Raw genomic sequence first — 23727 nt, 5'->3', positions numbered from 1 at the left:
GTGGTCTCTCACTCCTTGCTTAAGTGTGTGTCTCTGGTGCGCATGCCATGTTTATTTCCTTTTTCTGGAGTGTGGTGCTTGCTGTCAGCTGTATGGGATCCTGCGTGAGGAAGCAGGGAGGGATAAGGCTTCTCATCTGTCCAGACTCTGTCCCCGTGGCTATGAAGCTGAGTGAGTCTGTTACCGTAGTTGTGCTTACTATGCACTTAGTTATTGTAGTTGTACTGCTAAGATTGGGATCTTGGTGTTGAGGCTCTTCCTATCAGAGGGAACAGAGCCCACACTATGGGGGCAGCAGTAGGACTGACAAGATGATCTATTTTGCTCTGGAAAATGGCTGCTCAAGGCCTAGACCTTCTACTTAGAAGCACTAATCTTTAAAATGAAATTAACTTCCTACTCATTGTGCAGACGCACAATCGTTCGATGCAAACAAAGAACAGACTCATCCTACTACTTCTGCACTTTATTCAAACAGGATCTCATGTAGCCAAGGATAGCCCCATATTCACTCTATAGCCACGGATGACCTTGAACTACCAATGTTCTTGCATCTGCCTCCTTCCCTGAACAGTCCTGAATGCTGGCGAAAGGTACTGTCTTTAAACATACTTAGTGAGTGACCCCACAGCACCAGGGATCCCCCCCCCCAGGAGCCCAAGTTTTACAAAACATTCTAACTATTAAGAAGTATCAAAACTCCACATTTGGGGCTGGAGAGATGGCTCAGTGGTTAAGAGCATTGCCTGCTCTTCCAAAGGTCCTGAGTTCAATTCCCGGCAACCACATGGTGGCTCACAACCATCTGGAATGAGGTCTGGTGCCCTCCTCTGGCACCAGACATACATGCAGACAGAATATTATAACATAATAAATAAATAAATATTAAAAAAAAAAACAAACTCCACGTTTGGCGAGTGGCAACCCCTCTAGGCTTAAGGCTACAGTTAACTTAAGTGGCTCTGAGGGAAGATTTATAAAGTTAAAAAAAAATTTAAGTCTCAGGATGGAAAGATGGCTCATTGGTTAAGAGTTCTTAATGGTTTTGCAGAGGACCAGAGTTGGCTCCCAGCACCCACTTGAGACAACTCATAATCATCTTTAACTCAGTTCCAGGAGGATCATATGCCTTTGGCCTCCAGGGGCACCTATAAACAGATACACATAACTAAAGGAAAAAAAAGTTCTTGGTCCCCCCAATGATGTCTGTGGTTGTGTAACAGCCTGGATGTCCTGGCTTTTAATAAGATGTTTCTTGAACACAGAAGAGACGACAAAGTGCAACTGAGCCTGCTGGGAGTGAGAAACGGGAGCAGCCTCTCAGTCACACATGGCTCGTATTTATTATGTCACTCAGAGTTTCCAGTGCTCTGTGGACAACACAGCGGGGACCTCCCAAAAACATAGGATTCTGGGCTGTTGTCACAAACCATGAGGAGGTGAGGCTGAGGGCTGGCTTTCTCTGACCCTTCTGCCAATAGGGAAGGAGCTGAGCGGGCAACCACTTCGTCTATTAGTGCTTTCTCCTTTCTGCACTTCTCCATGTCCTGGAAGAAAGGCAAGCATCAGTCACTTTAAATAAATAAATAAACCACACACAGTCTCATGTAGCCCAGAGTAGTCTCAAACTTACTGTAGCCAAGGATAATCTTGAACTTGTTCCTGCCTCTACCTCTCCAGTGCTGGGATTACTGGTGTGTGCCACTAGAAATACCCAAGGCATTTCTCTTCTGCTTTCTGAGATAAGGGCTCCTGTTGTCCAGGCTATCCTTGAGCTCTGCCTCTACTTCCTGGGTACCAGGATCACAAAAGCTTGTGATGCCACACCAGGCTTTGGCAACAGTCACTTTCAAATAGGAGGTAAAGGGAGCTGTAGCAAAGACAAGGAAGAGTGGGTGGACTTAAGACAGAGTGGTACAACAGTGGGCTAATGCTTGGAGACTGATGTGGGAGTGTCATATATCAATCTGTTGATTTCATTGGCTAAGCAATAAAGAAACTGCTAGGCCCATTGGATAGGCCCACCCTTAGGTGGGTGGAGTAAACAGAACAGAATGCCGGGAAGAAGAGGAAGTGAGGTCAGACTCCGCAGCTCTCCTCTCCGGAGCAGACGCAGGAGACGCCATGCTACCTGCTCCAGGGAAGACGCACACTATGAAGCTCTGACCCAGGATGGACTTAGGCTAGAATCTTCCCGGTAAGACCGGTGCTCACAGATTGTTAGAGATGGGTTGATTGGGATATCAGAATTAGCCAGTAAGGGCTAGAGCTAAGGGCCAAGCAGTGATTAAATGAATACAGTGTCCGTGTAATTATTTCGGGTAAAGCTAGCCGGGCCGGCGGCTGGGGTATTGGGGACACAGCCCCGCCGCTCCCTATTACTACAGGAGACTGATAAGAATGCAGGTAACTCAGGCAGAGCAGTGACTCAGCCGATCAGAGCCCATACTGATCTGACAGAGGACCAGAGTTCAGTTCCATAAAAAATGGCAAGAGATCTAACAGTCTCTGGCCTCCATGAGTACCGTATTCATACACATAGAGACATATAAGTAAATGTTAGAATAAAATGATGACTCCTCCTCAGCCCACTCTGGGATGACCACAGAAGACATGGCCCTCTCAAGGTTACTTCTTCCTGTAGCTGGGAATGTGGAAGATAAAAATGGCGTAGGAGGTATGACCAGATCACAATAAGAATGCCACGCAGAGAGGCAGGCGTGTCTTTGCCTGTGACAGTCTATAGCCATGCAGCATACATTACAGCACAGGAAATCAACACAGGAAAGCTGAATGGGAAGAGCACTGGGAGCCCTGCAACAAGGGTTTGTAAGCAGGATACTGGCTAGGCTGGTGCAGTAACGGGGTACACATCTTTAATCCTAGCATTCAGAAGGCAGAGGCAGGCCGATCTCTAATTTGAAGTCATCCTGCTCTATATAGTGAGTTCTAGGACCGCCAGAACTGCATAGTGAGCTAACTCAAAAACCTGACAGCCGTGAGGATTTGTTAGTTGACTTTAAAAACTGCTTATATTTATATGTGTATTCAGGATGTGTGGGTGTTGGATCCCCTGGAGCTGGAGTTACAGGCTGCTGTGAGCTGCCCAAGTGGGTGCTGGGAATAGAACCCAGTTCCTCTGCCAGGGCTATCAGCTGAGCTATGTCTCCCACCCCCTTGCCAGTGTCTAAATTTCAGTCAGAAGCTGTTGGCCTCACTGAGTTGGTTAAGAATCCTAGATACCAGGACCTAACTTTGCCATTAGCCTCAGACACCAATTTTCACAGCTGTCCTGATTCATCTGTAAAAATTCAAGATTCCGGGGCTGGAGAGACAGCTCAGTGGTTAAGAACACAGGCAGCTCTTCCAGAGGACCCAGGTTCAATTCCCAGCATCCACATGGCAGCTCACAGTTGTCTATAACTATATTTCCAGGGGATCTGACACCCTCACACAGATATATACATAGGCAAAACACCAATGCACATAAAATAAAGACATTATTTTAAAAGGGCCCTGTGGGGGTAGCACACACCTTTAATCCCAGTACTCAGGAGGCAGAGGTAGGCGGATCTCTGTGTCTGGTCTACAAGAGCTAGTTCCAGGACAGGCACCAAAAGCTACAGAGAAACCGTCTCGAAAATCAAAAAAAAATAAAATTCCCTGCACACTTCTCAGGACTGAGCACCCCTCCACTTCCCATATTCCCTTTTTACTTGTCTCTTACTTCTACTTTCCCTTTACCCACCTCAGGATTCGCTGGTTTACCCCTCCACTTCTGAGGCAGAGGCAACATGACTTGTATAAAGTGTAAAGCATATTAAATCATCAAGAAAATGTCAGCTAACTGAGTGAAGGTACATCAAGGGCAACTGAAAGGCTAGCTAGGATCTTAACCCATTGGCAGAGATTAACAGTGACTCAGTCAAATTACCCCATCCAACGTAAGAGAAAGACGTCTCCAGTGGGTGAACTCATTGAGCCTTCTGCCTTGAGTGTAGCTATGCTGCTACAGGCCAGACTGCATCATGACCAGAAGCTCCACCCTACTTCTTGTTCCTGTCCAATTAGGAAAAAGGCAAGTCTTACCTGTTAATCGTCATCGTCATCATCCTCTGGAACAAAAATGTCATGCTCCTCAAGTAGAGCAGCGAAGTTCTTGCTAATGAGTGTCCCAACATAGAGAAAGGGGATCACAATGGAGAACACACGGAGAAGACCAAAGGACATCTGCCGAAAGAGAAGTGCTGTGAGTCCTGGGGACTCCCTCAGGGGCATTTCCTCCAGGGACCCCAGATCCAGACACCAACTGAGGTTTAAAGTCTTTGGAAAAATTCAGAGCCAAAAAGAGACAGTGAGTTTGGTGGCCATCAAAATGGATGCCAGAAAGAAAAGCATAAAGCTAAACTAAATTTAGGAAAATAAGCAACTAAAAATTAGGGTTTTTAAAAAATTAGACCACCTGCTAATTCCTTGCAAAAGCCATAAACAACTGGGTAAGAGACTACCATGGCTAGACTGTGACCAGCTCTACACACATCAAAGTGAGTTTCAGGGTGGCTCCTCTTTCAGAGGACCTGGGTTTGGTTCTCAGCACCCACATCAATTCTCATAAGGAAGTAACTCCAGTTCCATAGAACACCACACCCATACACATAAAAAATGAATTTAAGAAGATGTGCACTGAAAGGCTCTTCCAGGCAGTTCTCTTCAGTAACTGGCGCCTGCTGCCTGAGAAACTGCAGCACATTAAACTTTAAAACCATGAAAAAAGACAGTATGGACTGGAGGGAAGCAGGTGACATTTCACTAGTGTTTGCTTTCTGGTTCCCCTAGCTGTGCCTTTTTATAAAACAGCTAAACCAGCCGGGCGATGGTGGCGCACGCCCTTAATCCCAGCACTTGGGAGGCAGAGGCAGGCGGATCTCTGTGAGTTCGAGACCAGCCTGGTCTGCAGAGCTAGTTCCAGGACAGGCTCCAAAAAACCACAGAGAGGGGCTGGAGAGATGGCTCAGTGGTTAAGAGCACTGACTGCTCTTCCAGAGGTCCTGAGTTCAATTCCCAGCAACCACATGGTGGCTCACAACCATCTGTAATAAGATCTGGCACCCTCTTCTGATATGTGGGCATACATGGAGGCAGAATGTTGTATACTTAATAAATAAATCTTTAAAAAAAAAAAAACACAGAGAAACCCTGTCTCGAAAAACCAAAAAAAAAAAACAAAAAAAAAAACAGCTAAACCTTCTTGCTTCCCTTGCTGTGAATCCCGACTGCGGTCAACTGTTAGTAAGGGTCAGACTATCTCTAAACGATTTCGTTAACCCTTCGCCTCTACACAGCCCCGCAGTGAAAAGGTACACCTTTGGTATAAGAGACTTTCCATTTTCTTTAAGAGCACTGAGGGCAAGTGACAGCATTCAGTGGTGGAAAAAAAAAAAAAACAGGACGTGGTCCTCGTCAAGACCTAACTTTGCTACCAGCTTCGGACGCCGGCTCTGCCCTGATTCATCTGTGAAACCCTTTCTGCAAGGTTCTCTGCACACTTCTCAGGATAGAAGGGCCTGCTTCTTCACGTCCTTTTTCCTTCATTTCTTTCTTTCTTTCTTTCTTTCTTTCTTTCTTTCTTTTGCTAAATATATTACTTCCGCATTCCCTTTTCCTTTTTTTCAGACTTGTTTAATCTCATCACCTCTGAGATAGAGATTGCGTGATTTGTATAAATCGACACAAAGCTCTTCTAGTCCTAGAGAATGGGTCATTGCGTCCCTCAAGACAAGACAGTGCACGTTGCGCTGCTTGTCTTCCAGCTTGTGTCCAGGAATCCAGCTTAACACTGGTTTTATGCATTTTTCCTCCACCTGTCAAAGTCAGCAACCCAACAGCGCAAATTGGGTCCCAAGTTCACAGCCCAGTCCGTGCCAATACTATGATTGGCCTCTAAGCCTGTCAATCAACACAGACCACACACACTCTCCCAATGACTGGCCTCGATCCCTTCGCCCCGCCTCGTCAGACACTCACTTTCACCGGCTTGGGCAAGATGGCTCCGCTACGAGTGACGATGACTGACCTCGTCGGTACCAGGCTGCGACCTGAGCTACCCGGTACGAAGGAGACATCGCCACCTCTCCTCCCGCTATGCCCGCTCCAGAGAGCCCCTGGTCGGACTGCTATCCGGGCCAGCCGGCAAGCCACCGCGGACGCCATCTCCTACTCCGCCCCTCGCAGGGATCCACACCCCACACACCCCGTTTGGCCTTCTCGCAGAAAACCGGCCTCCAAGCCTCGCGAGACTCTCGAGTACGGACGCACAGCCCTTACGTCTGCGCAGTGCCCGCGTTCCTGTCGCCGTGGGAAAGCCCCGGGCACCCGCCCTACGTGGTGACGTCAGGAGAACAACGACGCCCCTCCCGGGCTCCGGAGGGCGGGGCCGTCTGTTTGGAGCTCCCTCTGCAAAGGTGTTAGTGACCTTGGCCTCTGAAAGACTTGTATTAATTAAGGAACCGAAATGTGTAATGAAAAACTTTACTTGGTATTTGAATTTATAAAAAGAACTTTAACAATAAAAAGTTAACAAGAGCCCATAGCGTCTGTGAACACTCGAACAACAGGTGCAGTGAGCAGCAGGCTTCCTATAGGGCGAGGGAACAAGCAAGAGCAGAACTGTACTGGTGGAGGTTGCACCGGCAGAACAGGTTCTTAGTCCCTAGGCTCGGACACCGGCTTCGCAGCTCCGACTCCTGACTCTTCATTTGTAAACATAGGTTATAATAACCAAAATGAATAATTTTCTGAAAGGGTCTCCTGTGTAGCCCAGCCTAGTCAAAAACCTTGGATGGCCTTGAACTCCTGACCCTCCTCTACCTCCTTTGCTACCACACCCTGCAAACTTTACTGTTCTGATTATAAGAAAACAAAACAAAACCTAAAGCCAGAAGTGCTAGTATGAGGAGCTGGGTAGGCAGACCTTCCGGAGAACCAAGACCTGCTACAAAACAAACAAAACCAAACAGGGTGTGGTGGTTCATAACTATTCCCAGTGCTTGCAAAGCTAAGAATGAGTTCCAGGCCTGCATGGGCTACAAAGTGAGACCTGGTCTCCAAAAACCAAACTAAAGAATACTTAACAAGAGGTTAGCAAAGGTGTAGTACTTGTGTGTACAATCAAGGGCAGTTGGCTGTGATGCTCTGTGCAGCCTGAGAACCATGCCTGGAATCACAGGATCTGGCCCTGGCCAAGGAGACCATGAAACTCAAGTCTCCTGGAGGCCAAAGACTGACCTTTAGGCCTGGGTGGATTTGGGTCAGGTTGCCCCAAGTCCCCAGACAGGGAAAGCAGGGTGGTCATACAGAGGCAGGTTTTGTTTGGGAAAGAGGTATAGCTCTATCAAGCCCCACATTTTCCCACAGTCACTGTCACCACACATACATAAAGGGATGGATGGGCCTGGCTTCTGGCTCTATAAGACCCAGCCATTTGTCCTCTTAGAAGAAAACAATACTTGGCATGATACAGGAGAAAGTAGCCACGAGGGTTCTTGACAGACAAGCCTTGAGAAACAAGGCTGGGAGACAGGGTCCCTAGGAGTGTCCGTGGACAGCAGATCAGGAAGGGCTGCTCCTAGATAAAGGCTGCCTGCCTCTCCCAGGGCCATGTCCAGCACTGGGCATTGACAAGGTGGCGGGGGAGAAAAAAAAGTCCCCCTTAGCACCGGGAGAGCCTCTCCTACAGAGAGCCCTGCACAAACCATGTCGATGTCAGTCCTCAGGCCACTTCTGCTGGCACCGCTGGTATTCAGATGCCCAAGACTTCTTATGTTGGACCTTACAGCTAGAGTGTCCTGCAGGGGTGGAGGCACAGCCCCTTCCTGCATTACATTATGTTCCCATCAGCCACCTGGCCTTTCTAGGCCTCAGAAAACAGGTTGGAAGTCATGATTCCTCAGTTCACTCCAGGCAGAGGGGAGGATTGCAAGTTGGAGAAAGTCTACAGAGCAGGAGGGACACACACACACACACACACACACACACACACAGCAATCTGGGAAATGAGTAAACATTTAACTCCTGAAGTACTGACCCTGGCATCCTGACCAGCAGGTCAGGGTCACAGTGCAAAGGGCCGGGAATCAGGGCCTATCCTGTTGCTTGCTCTCTGGCTGGCTCCCCTTGGCCCTCTGCTGCCATCCTCGCCTTAGCTCCATGATCTCCTTCCCATACCAGTCATGCAGGGTAGAGAAACAGGAGGTTTCAGGGGACACGGGGCTCTGTCCCTTGCTTAGGAGGAGGCTGGCAGGGCCCTGCAACTCCCATTCAGTCAAATCCCGACCCATGGGCCTGCTTCCCCTTTCTTCCAAAGACCCATTGGGATTTCGGTCCCTAGGGAGAAAGTAACCATTCTCAGGGCCTGGAGCTGAGCGGTCAGCAGTCCGAGGCTTACTGCAGCTGGCAACAGACTTCTGGGACACACAGCGATGCAAGGCCAGGCTCTGACGGGCATCCTGCAACTGGCTCTCCAGTTCTCGGACTACGAGTCTCATGTAGCCAAAGCTGGCTCGGGATAGTGCCTTTACCCAGGCCTCCTGGGCAACCTGCCCATCTGCTGCCAGCAGGTGTGGGTGCACTCCAGGGGCATCAAAGCGAATGGCGAAGGCAAACTCCTCGGGCACAGGAGCTTCGGCCAGCTCCACCGTGCAGCCCTCCAATACCACCAGGCTCAGAGGGGTCCGGCTTTCTCTGTTCTCAAAAGAGAATAGCAGGTTGCCCTTGAGCACAAACCAATATCTTCGGCCAGCACCACTGGAAGCAGGTGCTGTCCCTGGTCCCCCCCAAGTACGAAGGAAGCCGGTGTGATCTGCTGGAGAATCGCTCAGAGCATAGTGGGTCATGCTCCTCTTGTTCAACTTCATGGTGTCCACAAGAATGCGGAGGTAGAGATGGTAGCACCCGGAGGAAAGGCCACAAGCTCAGAAGACCTCCAGCCCAGTCCTGTGGCTGCTACTGTGTCCTTGCAGCTCTCAGACTTCATCTGTGAAGGACACTGACTAATCTTCCTTGCTGTTCTTTTCAAAGGTCATCAAAGGGCCACACACACACAAAAAACCTGGATATCAAAAAACTGTAACAGAAAAGACAATTGTATCAGAAGAACAAGAACGGCAGGACATTGATATGGTGGTTTCTGTTTGCTTGTTTTTTAAACATGTAGCCCATGGTGCTCTCCAACTCACTATGTATCCGAGGATGCTCTTGAGCTGATCCAACTGTCTCCACCTCCCCAGTCCTAGGACTGCAGGCCTGCTGCCATGCTCAAATCCTGTGACCTTCCTGGGCCCCTACCAGCCTCTCTCAGTGGTGTCCAGCCCACCTTAATAAGAACCTGTGATTTCAGAGCCAGATGGAGTCAGGGGAAGGGGCAGCCAGCAATGGATCAAAGGGGACCTGCTCTTTTAAACTCCAGTGGCACTGGAGGTACTGAAGACACCCACCAAATTCTGGTGCTCCAAGGTTCCTATGGCAGCTCAACCCACAAGAGTCATAATGAAGGAGAAGCAGTAAATGGTCTCACACATTCTTGGTGGGGTCTTGTTGGTGACACACTTATCAGAAGAGCCTAAAGAGGGGACAGGGTGGCCTCTTATCTAACCGCACTGCTCAGCCACATGGTTCCCACAGAGCCTGCAAAACAGCTCTCAAAAAATGTGACAATTGCTGTTCTAACTGTAGGGCCCAGTGAAAGGGCAGCCTCTTGCAGAAAGCCCTGCCTCCTGGTTTCAATGCCCCCACTCACCCCCCCCCCCAACAGCTACTGAACTTCCCTCTGTATCTTAGCCCACTGTCTCTTGACTGTAATTATGGACGCCCTGAGGCTAGGTAGGTCAATTGAGTGCCTGCCAAGGCTTTTCCCTTCTAGCACTTGTTGGAACATCAGCACAAAAATCTCTCGTGATCGCTGCTGCACCCAAAGTGGCTTGTTCTGAGGTCAACTGGCCAGCAGTCCTCCATTTTCTGGCTTTGTCCATTTCGCCTCCCTCTGTCAATGTTTTCACTTTTCACTGTCCCCATTTGCAGGGTGTCTAAGAGCTTGATTGTCCAGTAACCACCAATAATCAGCCCTGTGCAGACTTGCTGAATTCGTAGGAATACATCAGGAGACAAAACTATGTCCCTGTGCTCCTGAAATCTACTTTGCAGTAGGAGAGACACGCAGTAAGCAAATACAATTAAATAATGAATAAATCAAGTAGTAAGTGATGAAATTGAAGCCAGGATGAGGGAGGGGAAGAAGGGCTCCAAAGAGAAGCAGAGCAGGCCCGGAAAAGAGGAAGGCCCATCTAGCCGCAGCCCTTCGTGGGCCCCACGGTGGGGCCGAGCCCACGAGCGCCTAAAGATGAGGCCTCTCCCTGGGGCGGCCCTATGGGTGCCTGGATCCCTGGATCCCGCCCGGACTCTTCAGCCACGCCCTCCAGGTCACCTCCTCCCGAAGCCCGCCCGACCCGCACTCACCTCCAGAGCCTGAGCCTGCATCGTCGAGTGCTTTGCGACCGCTCTCTGCTCCGGACCCCGCGCCTCCGCCCGGGCCGCAGACGTGGCCGCGGGATCCAGGAGACCCCGCCCGGGAGGCTCGTGTTACCGCCCCGGTCTCTCCCCGCCCAGTACCCACCAGGCCTCGGGATCTGTAAAGTCGCCTCGGCACGCACACCAGAGGGAAACTGAGGACCTGGCGGTGAGGACCCTCCTGAGCAGCAGGACTTGTCGGTGATGGATGACCTCGAACCCCAAGCCCAGCGTCAGGCTACCCACAGACCTCCAGCCCACCACCAAAGGAGAAAGAATTAGACAGTTTTTTCCCCAAAAGTTCCCCCTTACCAGCTGGCAGAGCCAAGCCGGGCAATTCATCTGATAGGGCGCTTCATAAGGCTAGCTCCTAAAGAGCCTGCAACTAAGTCCTTGGGTCAGCCCCATCTCTGCCTCTAGAAACTGGCCATTACGGCTTCTCTCACCTGCCAGTGAGGGTCTGCAGTTCACTTGTGGTCCCAAAGATCTACTTGGAATTTGTCCATCCAAACGCTTAAGGGAAAACTGCAGGGTAGCACAAGGCAGGCAGGACTCCCAGAAGCCAAGGGCAAATGCGTTCAAATGCCTGCCCTGGAGCTTGTGGGTTCCCACCTCAACCTCTTCTCTGCAGTTCCTGAAGCCCAGAGAGCCCTTCCTTCTCACCCAACCCCCATCACTAGCCTCAGAACTCCTTGACATTTAGGTCAGCTCTGAGGTCCCCTCCCTGACCTCACAATGTAGAGAAAGAGAAGAGTACCTACACCCTGCTTTGAGTTGTGCTGGCTGGTTTTTGTGGGGTGCGGTGGGTGTTTGTTATTGTTGTTGTTTACCAACTTTTCTTCAATTCAAAGTATCACCTGGAGTAAATATGTTACAAGGCGAAAATCATCCAGGGAAACAGAGGGTGGGCTTCTCACGGTGGGGAGCTTGAGGTTTAAATGGTCGGAGCAGACCTCACTTTGAGAGATAATTAAGGGAAATCAGGGAGTCAGCATTGTAGGCAGAGAGCACTGCTAGTTCCAAAGGCCCCAGAGCTACTGTGTTTGAAGAGCCACAAGGAGGGCAATGAGGAAGATAGCTGTAAGAAACAGGATCAGAAGGTAAAGGGTGGGGCTTAGGAAAGCCGTTTCTCCAAACGGAGAGAGGAGTGACCAGGGCTGGGTTGGGTTCTATTTAGGTTATTTTATGTGTCTGAGAGTTTTGCCTGCATGTATGTATGTGTGCACCATGTGCGTGCCTCGGAGTTCAGAAGACGGTGTCAGATTCCTTAGAACTGGGGTAGAGGTAGTTGTTGAAGCCACTATGTGAATCTAGACCCTGAATCCCTGTCCTCTGCAAGAGCAACGAGTGCTGTTAAGCACTGAGCCATCTCTCCAGCCTGCAGAGCTGGGTTTTCAAGGTTTGCCTTGTCTGCTGTGGAGAAAGTCTCCTTAGATGGAAGCAGAAGGTCGTTGAGGGACTTCTGTGAACCAGGCAGACAGTATGTGATGAGCCCAGGCTTGCAGTGTGATGAGGGGTGAGGTTGGAAGGTAGAGAGCACAGATGTGTGGAGAATTACATATGAAGGCTGAGGGGAAAAGAAGGAAGAGCGTACTGAGCATTGGATCGTGGCACAAAGTACGCTTGCCGTTACCTGGGTTGTGGAGAGACGGTACTATCCCGTTAGGGGAAGGTTATGACTACCATCAGGGCCAAGACATTCAGAAATAGCATTTGGCACCAGCATATGTTCAATAAATAATTGAATGAGTGAATGAATTTGGGAAGTGGATGGGCGTCAGATGGAGGGGACAGACTCCTAACCTTTCAAGGGCTGAATTCCCATCCAGCCTCTTCACTACCGTTTTTAGCGGTTAAAGACCAAGTTTCTGGGCTGTTTCCTTTGGCTATCAGTAGAAATTCACTGCACCTCCACTTACTGAGCGCGAGCAGTGCGGACCATCGCCCGCGCCTGTGGGGCAATGCACGGAGGAGATCAGGCAGACTCGCTGCGTGCCCGAACGCGCGCAGGGTCCCGGCGCCGATTCCACGAGGGCGCGCCTCAGGAGCGCGCAGAACGCGAGCTTAAATGGGCGGTGCTTATGGAGGCTGGGCGCTGGGGCATAGAGGGAGGGCACGGCGTTGCTAGGGGATTCTGATTGGTTGCTTCGGAAGGGTTGCCCCGCGATGCCCCGCCTCCCGGGTCGCTATAGGTACGTGGAGGCAGCAGCTGGGGGCTCCTGAGGCTAAACGTACAGCGGACTGAGCGACCGAGAAGGTGGACCTAGGAGGACCAAGGAGACCAAGGAGTACTTTGGACCTGGGATCTTTGAGGACCGAGGCCGAGAACCCGGACTCCGCACGGGGATCCGGAGCCTGGTAGGGCCCAACGTCTCTCTTCCTCCTGGGCTTCCTGGAACCAATGGCCGCGGCTTTCGAGCACTGGTCCGGCAAAAGGACGATGTCCTAGACTCCGTGTAGTTCTAAAGAAAGAGCCCAGACTCGGGGTAGTGATGGCAGGGGAAGGAGCGTCGGTAATGAAAGCGACTTGGTACCACAACTGTCCTAGAACTCACTATGTAGACAAGGTTATCCTCAAACTCGCAGAGTGCTGGGATTAAGGGGTGTGCGCCTTAACACCCGGCAATAACATCTCCTTTTTGAATCAGGGTCTCCCTGTGTAACTCTGGCTGGCCTGAAACTCGCTATGTAGACTAGGCTGGCCTGGAACTCACAAAGATCCTCCTGCCTCTACCTCCCAGTGCCGGGATTAAAAATAAAGGCATGCAACGCTATGCCCAGTGCTATATTTAACATGTTATCTTCCACAGTTCAACATATAAAGCTGATTGGAGCAGAGAAGATTCAGTTGGGTCCTGATAATTGACTCCGAGGCGATGCTGGAAAAGACAGGTATCCACAACCCACTGCGGTGGCTTTCCGGGAGGGACTGTGGAAGGGAAACCAGAACTCTGCCTGATACTTATTTCTCTTTCTTGATGTGAGTATGTGGGGAGAACACTTCCTCTCCTCTTCTTGGAGCTGGGCCAGGAAAATCAAGGAGATGCTCCCCAGCCAGGAATCATTTCCCCTCCAAAGAGGGGCACTTCCTTTCTCAGTCCTGCTCCGGTGTAGCGGCCCTATCTTACCAGGTAGCAGCCTGCCACAGCAACCCCGTAAAGTGGGTACAGTCACTTACATGTAAGGAAACTGAAGTCCAAGAGGAAAGGGCTCATGTAGGTGAGCAGCTGGGTATGAGTCCATCCTGACCAACCTCCTTAGGCCCTTGTGTGGCTTTCTGAGGTGGAGAGCAAAGAGCCCCCAAGGCCTCAGCAACCTAGAATCTGCCCACAATGTACTGCCACTTCTGTACAGGGAGGGAGAGAGGGATTTCGTCCCACATATATCAAGGACATGACTTCAGGGGTCAGTTCTGTTGATTCCCAGGCTGTGCCAACAGTGAGTGGGTTGCCCGGCTTTTTTAACATATTGCCGTGCACCTTCCCCACAACCGCAGGTGCAGTCAGAGCCAACTCTAACCTGAACTGAGTAGTCTCGGTTCCCACTGGGCTGCATAGAGGGAATTAATGACTAAGAGGGACATGGGGGGCTGAGGTGATGACGAGGGTGAGAGGCTGTGGGAGCCACTTACATACAAGTCACTGTCCACCTTCCCCTCAGTGCTCTTACTGGCCCTGGTGACCCAGGTACTGACGCTGGAGAATGGGCTCCTGCGAACGCCACCCATGGGCTGGCTGGCCTGGGAACGTTTCCGCTGTAACATCGATTGTGACCACGACCCAAAGAACTGCATCAGGTGAGTAAGATCTGGACACCCAGGGCAGCAAAATGGGGGTGGGAGACACTCACCAGCACAAAGTGCAAGGTTGGAATTGCCAAGCTGAGGGAGTCTACAGACTGATACCTAGTCCCGTGACCTCTGCGGAGGCCTCAGTGGAGCCTCAGTGGGTAGGGCCCAGAGGTGGACCTGGCCCCTGAGGTAACTGGAAAGAGATAAAAGGCCAAGCAGGCCCCTTGTGCTTCCCTTGGCCTAGGGGCCAGCCCACCCCTTCCGCCCCACCCTGATACAATCCTGGGAGGCCATTTACTCTTGTTATCTGGTCTAGTCCTCAGCTGACAACAGAGGCATGATTTTTTTTTCCTTTTGGTTTTGTGTGACTGGGTTTCTCTTTGTAGCCCTGACTGTCCTAGAACTCACTTTGTAGACCAAGCTGGCCTTGAACTCAAAGAGCCTGCCTCTGCCTCCTAAGTGCTGAGATTAAAAGGTAATGCCACCACCGCCCAGCTAGAGGTATGATTGTTTTTCAAGACAGGGTTTCTCTGTGTAACAGTCCTGGTTGTCCTGGACTAGCTCTTGTAGACCAGGCTAGCCTTGAGCTCACAGAGATCCGCCTGCCTCTGCCTCCCTACTGCTCGTATTAAGGGTGTGTGCCACCACTGCCCAGCTAGAGGTATGATTTTGTTTTGCTTTTGAGACAGGGTTTCTCTGTGTAACAGTCCTGGCTGTCCTGGAACTCACAGAGTTCCGCTTGCCTCTGCCTCCCGAGTGCTGGGATTAAAAGCTAGAGGTATGATTTTTATAGCCAGAATTCACACTCAGAGCAGAGAAAAGAGCAAAAATGCAGGACAGGCTGAACTACTGAGCAACACCATCCTTCTATCCCTTGCTAGTGAACGCCTCTTCATGGAGATGGCTGACCGGCTGGCCCAGGATGGATGGCGGGACCTTGGTTATGTATACATCAACATCGATGACTGCTGGATTGGTGGGCGTGATGCCAAAGGCCACCTGCAGCCTGATCCCAAGCGCTTCCCTCATGGGATTGCCTTCCTGGCTGACTACGTAAGTCCCAGTCCAGCCCTGCCCCTTAGTATGAAGGCCACACCTCTCTTCCTCCCTTGTGCCTGGGGCTCATTAGCAACATCTCTGTTGAGAACTATGGAAGCTGAAAAATGAACACCTACTTTTGACCTAACGCGGTGAGAGCCAGAAAGGGACTTTAGCAAAAAGATCCCTGGAGGAGGCGTCGGGTTGAACTGATCCCAGAGGTGAGGCATCTGGGGCAGTAAAAGGCCTCAAGGCAAGAGATAGCTGGAGGAAAATGGCCTAAGCTGGCAGAAACCAGCCAGCTGGCACTTGTCTTCAAGCCACTGAGGGTTCCCACTTTATTTTGTTGAGAGAGGGACTCGCATAGCCCAAGATGACCTCCAACACTGTAGCTGAGGATAACCTTAAACTTCTGGTGCCAACTGGGTGTGGTGGTACATGTCTTTAATCCTGTGCTCTAGAAGCTGGCAGATCTATGAGTTCAAGGACAGCCTGGTCTATGCAGAGAGTTCCCAGCACAGCCAGAGCTACATAGAGGGGCCCTGTCTCAAACAAACAAAATATTTGATGCTCTGGGATTTTAGATGCTTGTCACTATGCATAGTTTATGTGCAGTGCTTGGAACTAGAACCCGGGGCATCATGTGTCATAGGCAAGCTCTCTGCTGGCTGAGCTACATCCCCAGCCCTGGGAGCCGTTGCGGGGTTTTGTTTGTTTGTTTGTTTGATTGATTGGTTTTGTTTTTAAATTTAACTTATTTATTGGTTCTTTGAGAGTTTTATGTCATGCACCCCAATTCTGCTCATCTCCCAGTCCCCCAATATCCTCCCTTCACCCCTGAAGTACTCCCTTGCCAAAGAAAACAATATGGTAAGCAAGCAAGCAAACAAAAATAAGAAAACAAACCAAGTAAAACAAAACAGAAACCAAAAACACCAAAAACCTCTTTGTTTCTCCTTTCCTGCCTCTCCAACACCTCTTCATCCGTCCTGGTGGCACTGGGGTCCTGGGTGTGTCATATAGTATGTCCTTTTGTCTGTAAGCTTCACCAGCAAATGTTCATTGCAGCGAATCACTGGTCTGGCTCAAGGCCTCTGGTTTCTGGTACTCCCTCATCTCAATGCCATGATGATGCCCAGGCCACAGCTGCATGAAGGCTATGTCTAGGTCTGTGGCCCTACTGCAGCCAGGATCTGTGCCGATGTCCAAGGTTCCTATTACTATCGAAGACCCAAGATCAGGGGCCATGTTGGTATCTGAGGGGCTGTTGAAGGTTTTAATGGTCTCTGTCAAGATATGACTATGAAGAGGGTCTCACTTGATCTACCATTGTCTCTTGAACCCCACAGGCCCATTCCCTGGGTCTGAAGCTAGGCATCTATGAGGACTTGGGCAAAATGACCTGCATGGGTTACCCTGGTACCACTCTGGACAAAGTGGAGCTGGATGCCGAAACCTTCGCTGAGTGGAAGATTGACATGCTGAAGCTGGACGGCTGCTTCTCTACTGCCAAAGAGCGTGCACACGGTGAGTTCCTGCCTGGCTCGGCCATCATCCAGAGAGAGGGCAGCAGCTGTGGGTCTCAGTCTGCCTGTACTTGGTGGCGGCGGCGGTAGTTTTCCCAAATTCCTTACCCCTGCTTGCTGCTCCCTGGCCCTCTAAAGATGCAATGGCTCTGTAGCTACATAGCTTCCTCCTAAGGCTTGGCACCCAGGAAGTAAATCTTTAGGTACAAGGAGGTACTTCCTAGACTGTCCCCTATGCCTGCTCAGTCATCAAATTGGGGTTTCTGCAGGGTATCCCAAGATGTCTGCTGCCCTGAATGCCACAGGCCGCCCCATCGCCTTTGCTTGCAGCTGGCCAGCCTATGAAGGGGGCCTACCCCCCAAGGTAAGCCATTCCGTGTACCTGCCTGCCACAGCTTCTCTCTCCCAGGCCCCATCACCTCCTATGTGCCAGGCCAGAGGCAGGCTGCCCTCATAGTCAGAGTTGCTCTCGTCATAGTTAGCCAGCACACCTATTTCTAGGTGTCTAGAGACCACCAGGTCCCTGAACCATAGAGGAAGCCTCAGGCAGCGCATCAGGTGGGTTGTTGGTGTTGGCATCCAAGGCAGGCAAGCAAGGCACAGGCACAACGTTGAGCAAGCGATCAGAATCCCGGGTGGTGGCACTGTCACTGAAGAAATGCACGTGGTGGGGAGGGTGATGGGCACACCCCATATGGAGGAAGGGCCTGGGCAGCCCCGAGATGGGGTCACCTTCCCAGACCACACACCCCTGAGAACTAATCCTCTGCCTCAGTCCAAGCCTCCCCAGCTGGCAGATGGCCCCTGGGCATCAGGGTGACGTGTGTTAGCTCCTACCTTTCCCACTATCCAGGTGAACTACACTCTGATTGCCAACATCTGCAATCTCTGGCGTAACTATGACGATATCCAGGACTCCTGGAAGAGCGTGCTCTCCATTCTGGACTGGTTTGTGAAACACCAAGACATACTGCAACCAGCGGCGGGTCCTGGACACTGGAATGACCCAGACATGGTACCAGCATGGAAGGGGAGGTCTCTAGCCCCGCCCTTCTTGCCATCCCTCCAGTCCCTGCAGCCTAGCACTCTGTGCACTCCTATAGGGCAGTGGTTCCCAACCTTCCTAATGTTTCGACCCTTTAATATGGTTCCTCATGCTGTGGTGACCCCCAACCATAAAATTTATTTCACTGCTACTTCATAACTATAATTTTGCTACTGTTATGAGTTGAACCCCACCAGGAGTCGTGACCCACAGATTGAGAACCACTTTTCTAGGTAGGGCCTAGATTAACACTAAACTATGTCCCTGGATTGGGTGTGTTAGGGTCTTCTAAACCCCTCCTTGTCCCCCTCTTTCACATCAGAATGTTCCAGAGCATAATCTGGGAATGCCCATTGTTAAGCACCTCCCAGGACATTCTGGTGTCTCAAGAGCACTGAGAGCCCATCTGCAGCATCCATTCCGCTTCCTGTGCTCTTCTGTCCCTTTCCCTCTCTGCCTCTGGTTCCTTTGATGCTGCCCCCTCACCCTGTAAAGTCTCCAGTCACCCCCACCCCGCAACACACAGCCTGCATCCTGCTTCCAGTCACTCGGATCTCAGTCATAGCCCTGGCTATTTACACAGATGCTTTCAGGATTATCGGTTCAACTAGTCAGGAAGCATCACCAATCAGTGACAATGATGAGGCAGGAAGAAGGCCAGCCTGGAGAGCTGAGCTCACCTGCCTTGGAGCTCCTGCTCCAGCTCTCGGCTTCACCTGGACAGTTCCAGTCCCTTGGTTTCTTTCTCTCTTTTCTTTTAGACGGGGTCTTACTCTGTCACTATAATATAACGCAGAGACCCATTGTATCATCTGAGCAGCTCAGAAAGACCATCACCTCCTCTGCGTGAAAGAAGCTGATGCTAGATGAGATGTGACTCGGCTGTGTGTGCTAAGCCATGCGGCCTTCTCCCCAGTCCGGTCTGCTCTTGCCTTGGCCACATGTTTGACCAAGGCCCTGGTGAGGAGGCCCACATTGATTGCTCCTTTCCTCTGTCCCCAGCTGCTCATCGGGAATTTCGGCCTGAGCTTTGAGGAATCCCGGGCCCAGATGGCCCTGTGGACAGTGCTGGCAGCCCCCCTCTTCATGTCCACAGACCTGCGTACCATTTCCCCCCAAAACATAGACATCCTTCAGAATCCACTCGTGATCAAAATCAATCAGGACCCCTTAGGCATCCAGGGACGTAGGATCTTCAAGGTACTGGAATGGGGGTGAAAAGAGGAGGCTCAAGGAGCTGGGCTCCCCTGAGCAGGGGAGCTGGCCCTGGGTCTCCGTCTTGGCAGCATGAATTTGGGGATGCTGCGTGGAGCTGCTGGCTTCTTGTCTGGGTCAGAGCAGGACAGTTCCTAAGTCGAGGTGGGGATACATGATAGTGAGTCACAGCAGCTGCATACAGGTGATGTCCTGGAGAAAATGAGGACTTTTCTCCAGTTTGAGGAATGGTTTAGCCAGATACACTGTTGCTACTGCCAGTGTCTACTGTTTACTGTATACTGTTGCTACTGCCATTGTCTACTGTATACTGCTGCTACTGCCAGTGTCTACTGTATACTGTATACTGCTGCTACTGCCAGTGTCTACTGTATACACTGTTGCTCCTGCCAGTGTCTACTGTATACTACTGCTCCTGCCAGTGTCTACTGTATACACTGTTGTTACTGCCAGTGTCTACTGTATACAGTGTTGCTACTGCCATTGTCTACTGTATACTGTTGCTCCTGCCAGTGTCTACTGTATACTACTGCTCCTGCCAGTGTCTACTGTATACTACTGCTCCTGCCAGTGTCTACTGTATACACTGTTGCTCCTGCCAGTGTCTACTGTATACTACTGCTCCTGCCAGTGTCTACTGTATACTACTGCTCCTGCCAGTGTCTACTGTATACTACTGCTCCTGCCAGTGTCTACTGTATACTACTGCTCCTGCCAGTGTCTACTGTATACTACTGCTCCTGCCAGTGTCTACTGTATACTACTGCTCCTGCCAGTGTCTACTGTATACTACTGCTCCTGCCAGTGTCTACTGTATACACTGTTGCTCCTGCCAGTGTCTACTGTATACTACTGCTCCTGCCAGTGTCTACTGTATACTACTGCTCCTGCCAGTGTCTACTATATACTACTGCTCCTGCCAGTGTCTACTGTATACTACTGCTCCTGCCAGTGTCTACTGTATACTACTGCTCCTGCCAGTGTCTACTGTATACACTGTTGTTACTGCCAGTGTCTACTGTATACTGTTGCTAACACCAGTGTCTACTGTTTATTGAGCACCACTGAGGGCTGAGCATCCTGCACATTTTCTCTGTAACTCTGTTTTATTGAAATTGGAACTTCCAGAATTTAAGCACCTTTCTCCCAAGGCCACACATTTGTACTTGAATTCAATACAAATTCCCCAAAGACTTTGTTCTGTGCATAAATCCCTGCCTCTAATGAAAAGAAATATATCAAACTGTAGAAGGGACTTGTAGAAAACCAGCAAGGTGGCTCAGCTGTTAAAGCTGCAGACTCTGATGGGTTCAGTCCTGAGATCTACAAAATAGAAGGAGAGAACCAAATGCCACAAATTCTCTGATTTCCATGTGTTCTCTGATGTACACACACACACACACACACACACACGTTAATAGCTAATAAAAGTTGGCAGTGAAAAGATGGCTCTGTAGTTAAGAATACTTACCTCTCTTCCAGAGGACTCGAGGTTCAATTCCCAGAATGCATATCGTGTGTGTAACTCCAGTTCCAGGAATCTGGCATCCTTTTCTGGCCTCAGGCATCACATGCATACAGTAAATTTACATACATGCAGGCAAAAACATTCATACATATAATAATAAATCTTAAAAGGTAGTAATGCAAACTTTTAATCCCAGTTCTCAGGAGGCAAACGCAGTTGGATCTCTGTGAGTTCAAGGTCAGCCTGGTCTACAGAGTGAGTTCCAGGACAGCCAGGACTCTTAAATAGAGAAACCTTGTCTCAGATAACAAAACAAAACAAACAAACAAAAAAAAAGACACTTGCCAAATTAGTGATGTCCCAAGGAGATGACTAGTCCCTGCCAGAGGTGCCAGTGGTGACGCTGTGCCTGAGGATTGTTCTGGGTAATGAAGTGCCCTCTACCTGAGGCCAGCTGCATACCTTTCCCCATCAGTGCTCATTGTCCCCTCCTAGTAGTGTCCCCAACTGCAGCCCTGGAATGGTCTGGGCAGTGCTCATACGGTGTGGCCTCAGTTCTTCGTGTCTGCACCTCTTGTGATTTTGTGCAGGGCCTGGTACAGAATTAGTTAGCATCTGCTGAGTCAGGGAGGAGGGGAGAGAAAAGTATAAGTGCTAGATGGCTGTGATGTTACATTGTCCTCAAGTCTGACTGCTGTGGGCTGGGGTTAAAGAGAGAGCTTGTTGGGAAGGGCGTGGGAGGCAGGGATGTCAGGACCAAACCAAACATGAGACTCCAGCCAGTGGTTCTCTTTTGTGCCTAGAGTAAATCCCAAATTGAGGTGTTCAGGCGGCCTCTGTCTAATGGGGCGAGTGCCCTGGTCTTCTTCAGCCGCAGGACAGACATTCCTTACCGCTTCCATTCCTCCCTCTTGGAGCTGAACTTCCCCGAATCCAAAGAGTATGAGGTGAGTGCCCTGTCACCTGCTGTCCCCGACCCAACCTTCTGGGATCCAGGCGGTCCTGACTCCTACATGGTGTCCCCTATGCCTTAGAGCCCTAGAAAGAGCCTGGGGTGGGGGGCAGCGGGAGGCATCAAGGGCTGTGACTGGTGCTGTCCTGTCTGCACTGTTGTTCCGACCACGTAGGTGGAGCTGCTGGGTATGAATGGCACCCTTGACATCCCAAGCTGGTCCTCACTCCCTAGTCAGCTTTTGCATCATTGTACTTAGAGTTTTCCACAGGGTGGGGCTTTTCTGTAGTCTGCTTGAACATCTGTCAGCCTTGCTATAAATGAGTGGGAAATTCTCACTCCTATGGGGTATACTGGAAGCCCAGCACGTACGGGCTTCTAGGTCTTGTGGGGAGCCGGTCTCTGTGTCGCTGTTCTTGTGTTAGCCTCGATAATGATGTCCACGTCCCCAATCCAGGGCCAGAATGTCTTCACAGGGGATGTCATCAGAGGCCTCAAGAGTGAAACCAACTTCACTGTGATCATCAACCCTTCGGGGGTTGTGATGTGGTACCTATATCCCGTGAGGACCCAAGAATGACAGGCTATGGCATTCCCACTGAGCCTGGACCATGGAGCTTTGGCATGCCAAAGACATGGCAGGGTTCTGTCCTCCCGAGCTGCTTGGTGATGTGACCCCATCATACCCAAAGTGCATTTGTAGGGCCGGTTTCCATGCCCTGCCAGAGCCAGGGCCCTCTTGGAAACCAACCTTGGGACAGTTTCCTGTGGCCTTCGGACCTCTGCCGCCACAGCTCTGCAGATAATTGCTGAACAACTTGGCCAGCCTCCTGAGCCCCCACAGGAGCTCATCGGACTCTAGCCTCTGACTTTGCTGACTCAGAAATCAGGATTTGGAATTTTTCGAATTAGGAGCAGAGATCTGACTCTGTGCCAGGAGCTCTCACAAATCATGTGATTGGCCTTCCTACTGGAGAAGGCCTTGCAGTTGACACCTTGGGGAGTGGGGGTGGATTGGAGACCTCAGCTCCCTTAGGTCACCAATAAAGCTGTTTGACTGTTCTCTAATTAAGTAGTGATATTATGAACTTGGGGCCAAGGGGTTGGGGCTCAGTGAAAGAATTTGGTGGCACTAGCCAGATGCCAGCTTCAAATCCCACCCCATGTGGAAGATGTATATAACACCTTCTGGTCCTTCGTTTTCCAGAGTGACATTTGGACCTGATTCCCTTTTCTGCATTTTCTATTTCCTGGAGATGCCAGGCTTGCCTCCCAACAGGGGGCCGGCCCTGGTGTGCCTAAGGCTGGTGAGGTGGTGACAACACAGTCAGGTGGAGAGGCAATATGCCAAGGCCCTAAAGCATAAGCTCTGCCCAGTGGTGTTCCTTGGTACCCCCAGCCCCTCAACCTGGTGGTTTCTTTATCTCCCAGTCTAGCAGCAGAAGCGATTCAAACTTCCCTTCTGTGTTCACAAATCTGGGGGTTCTTTTCTGTCCTGGGGTCTATTGCCTCCTTTGACTAAGGAAAGCAGCAGCAGTCAAAAATGGTGAGCTCTGGACCGCCTGTTATTAGTTCTGACTTCTGAGTCTCTCTCTCTCTCGGTTTTTTGAGACAGGGGGTTTCTCTGTAGATTTGGATCCTGTTCTGGAACTAGCTCTTCTAGATCAGGCTGGCCTGAACTCACAAAGATCTGCCAGCCTCTGCCTCCCGAGCGCTGGGATTAAAGGCGTGCACCACCACCTCCCAGCCCCATCTTTTTATTTAGCTCAGGATATGAGACACCTCTTTTACTGGGAGGCTCTGGTTCTTTGCCATTCACAGTGCTGGGGGCAGAGCAGGCTAGCTAGGTCCTTCTCGGGTCTTAAATGCAGGGGTGCCCTGTGCTTAAAGCCTTGTCTTGGTCCTGCCAGTGAGATTTCTTCTGGATAGATCTATACTCCATCTTCAGGGTTTTGAGGTCCTTGGTCTACAGTAAGGTGTGAAAATACCTAGAAAATGTTTGACAGTGTCGTGTGTGGGTTCATTAGCGGAACTGGTGTTTGTGTGTGAACGTGTGTTAAAGGATCAATTAAATTGGTTTAGGAAATATGGTCAAAATGGTCCCAACAGTAGCAGACCCACACCTGGAATGTC

The 23727-nt window shown here is 50.5% G+C and overlaps 3 protein-coding genes across 7 annotated transcripts; 1 reads left to right on the top strand and 2 right to left on the bottom strand.

Annotated features, from left to right (window-relative positions):
• Positions 1-1320: 1320 nt before the first annotated feature.
• Positions 1321-6289, bottom strand: Smdt1 (single-pass membrane protein with aspartate rich tail 1). The gene is made up of 3 exons (XM_075960131.1): positions 6025-6289; positions 4090-4230; positions 1321-1547 (listed from the first exon to the last, which is right to left on the bottom strand). The coding sequence occupies exons 1-2, from the start codon at positions 6208-6210 to the stop codon at positions 4093-4095; spliced, it is 324 nt and encodes a 107-aa protein (XP_075816246.1). The 5' UTR covers positions 6211-6289; the 3' UTR covers positions 1321-1547; positions 4090-4092.
• A 229-nt stretch (positions 6290-6518) lies between these two features.
• Pheta2 (PH domain containing endocytic trafficking adaptor 2) lies at positions 6519-12439 on the bottom strand. 4 transcript variants are annotated; one of them, XM_075960127.1, is made up of 2 exons: positions 11007-12439; positions 6519-9121 (listed from the first exon to the last, which is right to left on the bottom strand). In XM_075960127.1, exon 2 carries the CDS (start codon positions 8910-8912, stop codon positions 8133-8135), a length of 780 nt encoding a protein of 259 aa, XP_075816242.1. In that variant the 5' UTR covers positions 8913-9121; positions 11007-12439; the 3' UTR covers positions 6519-8132. The 4 variants fall into 4 exon arrangements, with proteins under 4 accessions (XP_075816242.1, XP_075816241.1, XP_075816244.1 ...); XM_075960126.1 differs by lacking the exon at positions 11007-12439 and adding an exon at positions 10510-10599; XM_075960129.1 differs by lacking the exon at positions 11007-12439 and adding an exon at positions 9479-9723 and having other exon boundaries at positions 6519-9106.
• Positions 10300-22662, top strand: Naga (alpha-N-acetylgalactosaminidase). Of its 2 annotated transcripts, none has more exons than XM_075960124.1 (11): positions 10300-10729; positions 12753-12918; positions 13371-13452; positions 14221-14356; positions 15232-15403; positions 16738-16915; positions 17184-17278; positions 17768-17929; positions 18962-19159; positions 21446-21589; positions 22052-22662. In XM_075960124.1, exons 3-11 carry the CDS (start codon positions 13437-13439, stop codon positions 22172-22174), a joined length of 1224 nt encoding a protein of 407 aa, XP_075816239.1. In that variant the 5' UTR covers positions 10300-10729; positions 12753-12918; positions 13371-13436; the 3' UTR covers positions 22175-22662. The 2 variants fall into 2 exon arrangements, with proteins under 2 accessions (XP_075816239.1, XP_075816240.1); XM_075960125.1 differs by having other exon boundaries at positions 10533-10761.
• Positions 22663-23727: the final 1065 nt, after the last annotated feature.

This window comes from Microtus pennsylvanicus, chromosome 2 (assembly GCF_037038515.1).
Source record: "Microtus pennsylvanicus isolate mMicPen1 chromosome 2, mMicPen1.hap1, whole genome shotgun sequence".
Taxonomy (NCBI): domain Eukaryota; kingdom Metazoa; phylum Chordata; class Mammalia; order Rodentia; family Cricetidae; genus Microtus; species Microtus pennsylvanicus.
This window is presented reverse-complemented; position numbering and strand designations above follow the sequence as displayed.

What these genes read in the sequence shown, in the direction of transcription:
- Pheta2 (XM_075960127.1), bottom strand. Translation starts at nt 8,912, where the DNA reads ATGAAGTTGAACAAGAGGAGCATGACCCACTATGCTCTGAGCGATTCT.
- Naga (XM_075960124.1), top strand. An exon ending in TTGCCTTCCTGGCTGACTAC is followed by an intron (nt 15,404 to 16,737) that starts GTAAGTCCCAGT and finishes TGAACCCCACAG; the next exon opens with GCCCATTCCCTGGGTCTGAA. An exon ending in CCGAATCCAAAGAGTATGAG is followed by an intron (nt 21,590 to 22,051) that starts GTGAGTGCCCTG and finishes TCCCCAATCCAG; the next exon opens with GGCCAGAATGTCTTCACAGG.
- Smdt1 (XM_075960131.1), bottom strand. Translation starts at nt 6,210, where the DNA reads ATGGCGTCCGCGGTGGCTTGCCGGCTGGCCCGGATAGCAGTCCGACCA. An exon ending in TCTTGCCCAAGCCGGTGAAA is followed by an intron (nt 4,231 to 6,024) that starts GTGAGTGTCTGA and finishes CTCTTTCGGCAG; the next exon opens with ATGTCCTTTGGTCTTCTCCG.